We start from the raw sequence: 9,767 nt of genomic DNA, 5'->3' as shown, positions 1-9,767 counted from the left end.
TCCTCCCTATACCCCAATAAAAACCAAAAACTTGACCAAAAGAGCTGATAGACATGTTTTATTTGACACCTTAACACAGGTGTGGGTGGGACCTAAGGGAGGGCCACAGACTGAATGACGGCCTCAGTGAAGTCGTTGCAGGTGGCATAGCCACCCATGTCAGAAGTTCGAACCTGTAGGGGAGAATTGTCATCATCCCTGTGGCCTAGGCCCCTTCCCTAATGCCCACCCCAGCCACCAACAGTCCCCTAAGGAAGCCAGCCCCAGGACAACCTAGGCTCTGCCCAGGTGAGATTGTGGTTTAGGTTTAAGGGCTCTTCTCTGGATGGTCCACTGTACTGAAGGGATGTGTAGGTAGTATGGTCCTTGTGAGGTTGGAAGGGGTAAAGGGCTCTAGCCCCCATGGGGGTGCAGATGGCCGATGACGGACTTGATGAAGTCGGTTGTGGTGCTGTAGCCGCCCATGTCTCGAGTCCGAACCTACAGCGGCCACCGGCAACAGTGGTGGGGAAGAAAAGAGAGCCCATGAAGGGAGGCAGGACAGCAATAATGGAGGCAATGGAATCCAGGACAGCTGGTGAGACCAGAAGAGACAGCAGAGATGCAAGGAGGTGGCCAGGTTGGGAAGACAGACATCCACTCCTGTTACTGAGCCACAGCCACTGTCCAAGCTACGCTGCAGCCTGGGCAGGATGGCAGACAGCACGAAGTGATCTGAGACAGGATGAAGAGGACTTTGAGGAAGTAAGAGCCAGATGGGATGAAGTAGATGGGGGAGAGGGGTACATATGGGAATGGCTTCCAGGTGGGGAAAAGGTGATACCAATGCCTCAGCCTGCTATCTCCCTCTGCTCCACTCCCCAGTACTGCTCCCTATCCCCCCACACAGAGAATTGCAATTTCTTCAATAAGACCACCCAAAAAAGGGCCAAAGAATGGAGCAGGAAAGGGAAGAGCAGATGGGAAGTAAAATGCAAAGGCGATGAAGGGGAGGAACAGCCAAGAGGAAGATGAACAGCCCAGAAAGCCAAGGGACAATCAACGAGCAGATGGGTGAGGACCTGGATGGAAGGAGGCCCCAACTCAGGTTCTCAGAGAGTTCCAAGGCCCTGAATCCAGAGCCTTTCCAAACTCACCTTGCCAACTTTGATCACCTTCTTCACAGCATCTGCAATCATGTTGGAGTGATACTCGAGACTGTGAACGTGAACAGAAGAAACTAAGGTTCCCCTCACACCTTCTCACTCCTCCATCTTGTGCTTTCCCCTTTAGTGTCTGACCTCCTCCCCAGCCATGACCTACTTGAGATGCCGCAGCATGTTGGAAGCTGACAGCAGCATGGCTGTGGGGTTGGCAATATTCCTGCCCACCGCCTGGGCAAATGGGTGTCGGGCGCCCTGTGGAAAGAAGAGGCAAGCCAGAGTCACTGGGAGCAGACATTATGCAGGACAGAGCATTATGGGAGGGAAGGCAGGTCAGAGTCACTGAGAAAAGGTGGGGAAACAGAAACAGGCCAAGGTCACAAAGGAAGATTTGGGGGAACTCTCAGGGGAGCGCTGAGGTCAGAAGGGCACACAGAGAAGGCTGAGGGAGGTGATGGCGTCACTCACCGTCTCAAAGACTGCATACTCTGCGCTGTAGCTCTCACCAGGGACCACACCAGCTCCCCCAACCAGGCCAGCAGCAAGATTGTCAATAATATTCCCATACAAATTGGGCATCACAAGAACATCAAACTGGTAAGGATTCTGCACCAGCTAGGGGCAAGAGGCAGACATGAGACATGAACTCGACTCCCCACCCTCCCTGTGCACCATGAGAGTGCAGACATGAGGGCCTCACCTGCATGCAGCAGTTGTCTATGATCATTGTCTCAAACTTAATTTTTGGGTACAGTTCAGCAACTTCCTCACAGCACTGCAGGAACAGCCCATCCCCAAGTTTCCTGTCCAAGGAACAAAGGGAACAGATTCAGTAAACAGTAGAAACAGGCTACCTTCCCAGGAGCCTACCACATGAAAAGCCAAGTCCCTCACATGATGTTGGCCTTGTGGACAGCTGTGACTTTGCCCCGCCCCTTCTTAGTGGCATAGTCAAAAGCAAACTTTGCAATCCGCTGAGATTTGGTTCGAGTGACGATCTTCAAGCACTCAATCACGCCCCTTGCACTCTGGGAAGAATAAAGCAGCAGCCCGGTAACATTGGGAAAGAAGGGAAGAAACTAAGCCTCGTACCTACCTCCACCCCTGCAGTTCCCAGTTTCTGGGGCCTTACCTCGTGTTCCAGAGAGCTATATTCGCCTTCCGTCTGCTCCCGAATGATCACCAGATCCAGATTGTTGTGTCGAGTCATGTACCCAGGAAGCGACTTCACATGGACCACATTAGCAAACAAGTCCAACTTACGCCTGGGGGTGGGGTAAGAGCCATCAGCATTGTGCCTGGTGCCCCAACACCCCTCTCACCCATGACCCCCACCACCTACCTCAGTCTCATATCATAGGAGGCTAGTTCCCCCTTATACTCCATCGGGGTGTGAATCTTTCCTGCAGAAACAAAGTGGGGGTGGGGGAAGTGAGATGACAGGTTCCCATTGCATCATGGACATAATGCAACCCAGACTCCCAGCTCCCACTCCCAAATCAGTGACCCCTAAATGCCTGGAGAGAGGGGCAGGCCAGAAATACTGAGAAAAGACAGTCTGCAGCAGTTGAGATCAGGAGCAAAGAAGAATAATGTCAAAACCAGAAATATTTGCCTATTGCTTTATTTCTAGTCACTATATTTATACTGAAACTTTAAATAACCTAAAAAGACAAAGATTATGTCATATTATCAAAAAGCCTGGGTTTAAAAGGTTGATTAATGGTGCCAGAGAATCTATAACCTTTCTTGATGTTTCGGTTTTGACATTTTTTCCAACCTACACTTACTGAATATCAACCAAAAAATAAAACCCCACCCTCAAGAGACAAACAATGCATTGGAGAAGACAAACAATAAGAAAGACAAGATACATACCATGAGAGTGATATTAATGATGTGCACAGGAACAGAGACAAGAAATTCCCTCTGCCACTATCAGAAAGTGTTACAGAATAACTGGTACTTCAGCCAGATCTTAGATTAAGTAAGTGTAGTAAATTGAGTAGTAACCCCCAAAATATGCTCATGCCCTAGTCTCCTTAATATGTAAATATTAGGAAAATAATGATTGCAGATATAATTTAAAGATCTTGAGGGCCTTCCTGGTGGTGCAAGGGGTTAAGACGCAACCTATGAAGCTGACCGCAGCCACTGCAGCAAGAGTTCGATCCCAGCCAGCCAGGGAGAAACCCACATGGCGCAAAAGACCTCTCCTGGCTTGCCCACTGCTCCCCTCAGCAATGTATTTCAGGAGATCTGCCTGTCCTGTTTCCCACTCTGTCTTTGGTGAATTGTCTCACTCCCCATACCTCTGACCTGTACCCCAGTTCTTGTATGCATAAATAAATAAATCTTTAAAAAATAATAAAATAAAGATCTTGAATGGAAACATCCTGGATTAGGGTGAGATCTAAATCCAATGATAATTCTGTGGAAAAGGAAACTAAGAAAAGCATAATTAAGGCAATATATTTGGGGACTAAGAGTGTCATGTGACCACGAGTGTTGTGGAAACAAAGGCAGAAAAACTGAGGGTATGCTTATAATGGGTTTACTTTTCTGTGCTAAGCCTGAGAGTGACAAAATAATACTGGTCCTTCCAAGACAGGAGGTGTGACAGATGGCCTGCAGGGGCAGGGTCCCTTGTGGCGCAAGGAGTTAAAGATACAGCCACTGCAGCACAAGTTTGATCTCCGGCCAGGGAGCTATCCACATGGCGCAGCATGTGGACTCGCTGCGCTGCTCCCCTCAGCAGTATATTTCAATCAATCTGCCTGTTCTGTTCCCTACTGTCTCTGGTGAATCCTTTCACCCCCTACACCTCTCACCTGTACTCCAGTTCTTGTATGCATAAATAAATCTTTAAAAAAAAAAGGAGAAAAAGTAGAAGAGATGACCAAAGAGACAGCTAGAAGTGGCATTCTAGAAACACAAGACTTGATGACCTACAATGAGCCCCATGACTCAACTCCTGGGTCCCCAAGGAGGCAGAGGAAAAAAATGGCCACTCTAGGGAGTTAATATATCAGTATGTAGACAGGGAATCTTAAACATTTGCTCATTTGATTCCAAATGACATATGGATGGGTGGTAACAGACTAAACATACCAATGATGGCCACCTTGTTCTCCTTCATAGAATTCAACACCTGCTCCAGCTTCTCCTCAGATGCCATATTCTGCACCTCGCTCAGGTGATATTCCTGAAACTCCACTGGGACAGAAGCAGCCTTCGGGGACCGGGTCCAAAAGTCAGAGGGTCAGGACCAAGTAAGATACTTCTAACTCACCCCATGGTCCCTGCTGGCTTATTTCCCCCAGCCCACTCACTTTGAACACTTCCTTGACAGCGTGCATCAGTTCAGGTCCCACGCCGTCTCCTGGCAGCATGGTCACAGGAAAGGCGCCCTCCACCTTCATGTCCTCTGCCTGCGAGAGGGCCCAGTAGAGCTACCGCTGAAGCGGGAGCTGGGGTGGGAGGAGAGGGGGGCGGGAAGGAGATGCTAGGGGAGCTAAGGACAGAGACTTGGCCCAGAACGAATTTGCACTTACCTGGGTCCGCGAGGTGGCGTGCGCCACGGTGGAGGTGCACAGACTCCTCCATGGCCCCGGGTTCGGGGCGGCGAACAGGGCCTGCAACAATGAGACACAAGCCTGTGAGGTCGGGCCTGAGACCTCCCAAACCCTGAATACTACAGTGAACCTGGTTCAAACCCGCCGCTCCCGCGCCCGCGCCCTCCCCCGCCCGGCCTGCCCCTGGCCTCACTCGGGTCAGCCAGCGGACACCGCAGAGGGCAGCCATCTTCTCACCAAGAAGTCGCGGCGGAAGTGACGTCAAGCGGGCGCGGCCAGGCACCTTGACTTCCTGTAGGTCTCTGGGGACTCTGCCGCGTTCTTTTCTATTTCCAACCTATATACCGACTGCTCCTTACTTCGTGTATGCTCTTCTGTCCTCTCACTCCTTCCCCTGGGCGTTAACGTAACACTATTGCTTTATTTCTGTTACTTTGTAGCACTCACCATATTTACGTTGAAACTTCATAATAACACGGGCAATATGAGATTTCGTGTTTATCAGACGAAGACCCGAGCTTAATAACCCGAGTTTAATGTACACATGATAAATTGAGAAGCACTTCTGGCAGATCTGTCTTTTCATGTTTTCGTATCTACGTGTTTGTTATTCTTTTAACTATTTATGCACAAATCTGAGCCTACCCTGACACTCAAAAACACATCTGCGGATACGACGCAGTGTGACTGTCTGCAGGGCGAAAGAGACTAACGAAGGATATCAGTTGACTCGAATGAGTAACTGAGACCATCATTGTGTGAAGCTGTTGTGCTCTCTCCAGAAGCCTGGCAAGTTCTACTGGCCTTCGTGACCTTGTGGAAGGTATCTCTCATTGATACTGTCTGGAAGTGGGCAAGTCAGTCCGAGCACTTGAAATCTTAACCAGTTTCTTGAGCAGAGGAGGGAGGTTATAATGTTAGGGATCATATGTGAGGTTTCAGTGTGATTCTGGGTGAATTAAACGGCAGTTTCCTGGACTTTAAAATCCTCCATTACAGAGATCCTTCCCTGGGGGTTCACACAGCACCTTAAGTGTCCATGAATAGAAATTAGTGCTAGGAACTTGGATGAGAAAAATTCAAAAATCACACCTGTAGTCTCCTCTTACTCTTTTTACTCAGCACTATGCCTTAGAGATGAAAGGTACCATGTCTTAGAGGATAAGCAGACTCTTTAGTTTGCTGCAGAGTGATACATGAACTAAACTTATTGAGTTTTTTGAGTTGATGAATTTTTAAGTGGTTTCTGGTTTGGGCCATTACCATCAATATTGTAATGTGTATCCCCATACAGTGTATTTTGTACACATGATAAATGTCACAAAGTGTCCCAAAAGCACCCAAACCCATGTGTATGTTTCAGTTTTAAATGTGTTTTTGCTGCAGTTAACAAAAAACTCATTACAAGTAAGAGTTGTTGGTTTGGTTTCCCCCCTGCACACACACCCCCACACACACATATACACTTCTGAAGGTAAAGAATCGCTGGGATTGGTTTAGCTGCTTAGCGATACCGCCTGGATCCAGGCATTCTTACACTCTGCCAATCTTAGTGTTTTGCCTGATATTCTCAGCTTTGGTGCCTCATCCTCGCAATATAGCTACCACAGCTCCGGACATCACTTCTGCCTTCAGACTGGAAAGTCATATCTGCTTATTTTTATCAGAAATTTTAAAGCTTTCTCAGAGACACCCTAAGCAGATTTCCATGTAAGTGTCATGGCCAGTACTAGGTCAATGACCAGTCCTGCTGCAAAGGAAGCTGGGAAAGAAGGGAGATTTGTCCTGATTGGCCTAAACTAATTCTTTACACCTTGCTATATATTAGAATCATCTGGAGACCTTTTTGAAAATACCCATGTCTAGGGCCTCCCCAGTGGCACAGCGTTTGGGCGCTGGGCTGCGAGGCTGCTCGCAGCCTCTGTAGCACTGGTTCAATCCCCGGCCACCGGGCGAGAGTCCTGCATGGCGCACAGACCTCTCCTGCCACCCGCTGCTCCCCTCAGCGGTCTCTTTCATCGGTCTGCCTGTTCTGCTCTCCGCTCTGGCTCTGGTGAATCCTCTCACCCTCCCGCGCTTCTGACTGTACCCAGTGCTTGTATAAATAAATAAATCTTAAAAAAAAAAAAGAAAGGAAATACCCATGTCTAGACCCCAGAGATTTTTATGTAATTGATCTGGATTGGAGCCCAAACACTGGCTTTTTTTCAAAGCTCCTTAGATGGCTCTAAAAGTTCACCACATTAAGAACGCTGTGGTTTACACAGTCGTGATCCTTTATCCTGGCTGGGCATGTATATCACAATTAGGTTCAGCTGTGAGTGGCAACACATACTCCACCTGCCTATCCAAGAGACAGTTTTATTTTTTTTTAAGATTTATTTATTTATGCATACAAGAACTGGGGTGTAGGCCAGAGGTGTGGAGGGTAAGAGGATTCACCAGAGACAGAGTGGGAAGCAGAACAGGCAGATCTACTGAAATACACTGCTGGGGGGAGCAGCGGGCAAGACAGGAGAGGTCTGTCTTGCCATGTGGGTCAGGTCCCTGGCCGTGGATTGAAATAGTGCTGCAGTGGCTGGCCATAGCTTGATAGCACTGTGTCTTAACCCCTGTGCCACCAGGGGGGCTCCAACAAGAGACAGGTTTAATTCCTGCTCACATTAAGGGACAAAGACAGTTGGTTCAGGCCTGAATTGGCCTTCCATAGTGCCAGAGGTTTGGACTCCATTACCTTGTTGACCCACCTTGCAAGGCCTTCATTCTCAAGGTCACTCAGAATTCAAAGTTATTCCAGTGCATTCCAGTCAGCAAGAAGAAGGACAGGGAAGGTGCCCAGCCCTTGAATGACACTTTCTGAAAGTTGCACACACCATTTCTGTTTATATCCCATGTGCTATAGAAATGTGTCTTTTTCTTCAAAGCAATTTTCTTTTTAGAAGGCCTTATAAGATGGTAAGTATATTCTCCAGTATTTTTTTTAAAGATTTATTTATTTATTTATTTATTTATACAAGAACCGGGGTACAGGCCAGATGTGCGGGAGGGTGAGAGGATTCACCAGAGACAGAGCGGGGAACAGAACAGACTGACTGACAAAATACACTGCTGAGGGGAGCAGCTGGGCAAGACAGGAGAGGTCTGCTGCGTCATGTGGGACCCTCGCTGGCGGGCCAGGATCAAACCAGTGCTGCAGAGGCTGCGGACAGCTTCACAGAGCTGCACTCAACTGCCTGTGCCACCTGGGGAGGCCCATTTTCCAGTATTTTTTTCTAATATTATGGTTTTGTGTGTTTCTATGGTTTAGGTCATTAATTTATCAGAATTATAGTTTGGAATGAGCTAAAAGATAAATACCTAACTTTATTCCAGAGTCTTTTCCTCCATATAATTAATCCTTCCTTTAGCAAGTACTAAATGCCCACATATATATTAGGCCACACAAGTTTCCTTCCAAGGAGAAAAGAAATACGCAAGGGCTGCCAGATTACTGGAAGGGCATGCTCCTGCACAACAGTGCCACCTGCTGGACACATCCACCAAGTACATCCTTTTTTAAGAAGAATTTACTGATTTCTTACTTATCCATAGAGGCCCTTGAGCCTCCAATCTAAGATCTCCACTTAGGGATGGGGCAACTTGATTGGGTGCTAGCAAGAGAAGGCTTAACTAATCAAAGGGAAATGCAATATCAAGAGCACAGCTGGGCTAGCCCTAACATTAATCTGGACTTTACATGAAAGAGAGGCAGCAAAATCTTTGCAGGGGAACTTCACTCCTCATTTCTTCACCTGAAACAACACTGCTAGCTCAATGGAGCCCTCAGTTCACAGCGGATCCCCTAGTGCCTGCCCGGTTCACTGATGTACAGTGGTGTCTACCTTCCATCTCAACACCAGCTCTGCAGAATCAAAAGCAGGAGTGGGCATTGTACTCTGTGGGCAGAACTCAGTGCAGTCCTGGTCTATACTCCCCAACAGAACTTTCTAGATTGTTACTACCTTTTGTGCCGCTGCCAATGGCTTCACTGTCTTGTTTGCAAAACTGGAAGATTAAAGACATTCTCATTTGGAGCTGCAAACTGTAGAAAAAAATTCAACTGCCAATCAAACAATATGGGTCACTCATGGAGATGCCCATGGTAAAGGATCTTCTCTAATAAGATGAACTGGAATCAAGCTTCGGAGCCAGCCTGCACTGCCTGTACAAGCAGCCCCTCTGTCTGGGTCCATCACACCAGACATGGCACCACATCCATATCACGGGCTGGACGCAAAGCAAAGAACTGTACGTTTCTTGTACAGAAGCCACCACCACAGACCAGACTTGTGCTGCCTCTGCAAAGTTGCACTGGTTGTCTTTCTGTAAAGAAGCCACAGGGCAGGGGGTATGGCTCTCACCTGCTCCTAGATCATTACTAGATCAGAACTTTCACCCCTTCCCTGGGTTATCATTGGTGCCCCACTGCTGTGGGGCACTTTCAGGTTGTAGTGTTGCTATTCTAGTCTAATCAGGAGACTCTGGTCACACTACTGTGACCCCTGAAACTAATCAATGTCAAGTTTTTGATTTTTCAGGCCATCTACAGTCTGACAAAGATGCACCTTTTATTGCAAAAGTTACCTAACAATGGGCCAATAGTCCAGGCACCTGATGGCCATGCTGTGCCCCACCATCTGCACACATGCAGTGTGACTGCCACTGCAGTGGTCTCAAAAATTAACAAGCTCTGACCACCTCGCTCATCTCCTTTGAGCCTGCACATCTCCGCGAGGCAGTGTAGTCACCAGATGCAGCCGTCCGCAGACAAGGAGCATCTCCTCTTCGTTTCCTAGGGTGTGGTCAGGACCACAGGGGTGGAGGGTTATATGAATCTATGTTGAAATTTGGGGATTGTATTCCTGGGTGTGGTGCTGCTTTTCCCCCTCCTAACAACCCTCAACTACCCCACTGGCATACCTCCTGGTGTCAGCCTGGCAGAAGTGGGCCGGATGCGCCACCTGAATTCTGATGGATTAACAGCACCTTAGGTTGTGACCAGCTGCTGAGT

General features: G+C 48.1%; 1 protein-coding gene across 2 annotated transcripts; it reads right to left on the bottom strand.

Annotated features, from left to right (window-relative positions):
• Positions 1–43: 43 nt before the first annotated feature.
• On the bottom strand, positions 44–4,946 carry IDH3B (isocitrate dehydrogenase (NAD(+)) 3 non-catalytic subunit beta; the record flags this gene model as incomplete). 2 transcript variants are annotated; one of them, XM_084248050.1, is made up of 12 exons in its annotated part: positions 44–173; positions 1,137–1,197; positions 1,303–1,397; positions 1,611–1,757; positions 1,843–1,945; positions 2,037–2,170; positions 2,275–2,407; positions 2,485–2,545; positions 4,254–4,374; positions 4,475–4,573; positions 4,697–4,777; positions 4,911–4,946. In XM_084248050.1, 12 exons carry the CDS (start codon positions 4,944–4,946, stop codon positions 93–95), a joined length of 1,152 nt encoding a protein of 383 aa, XP_084104176.1. In that variant the 3' UTR covers positions 44–92. The 2 variants fall into 2 exon arrangements, with proteins under 2 accessions (XP_084104176.1, XP_084104175.1); XM_084248049.1 differs by having other exon boundaries at positions 62–480.
• Positions 4,947–9,767: the final 4,821 nt, after the last annotated feature.

The sequence above is a fragment of the Talpa europaea genome, assembly GCF_964194135.1.
Source record: "Talpa europaea genome assembly, chromosome: 11".
Taxonomy (NCBI): Eukaryota; Metazoa; Chordata; class Mammalia; order Eulipotyphla; family Talpidae; genus Talpa; species Talpa europaea.
Note: the sequence above shows the minus strand (reverse complement) of the source record. Positions and strands in the feature narration are given on the sequence as shown.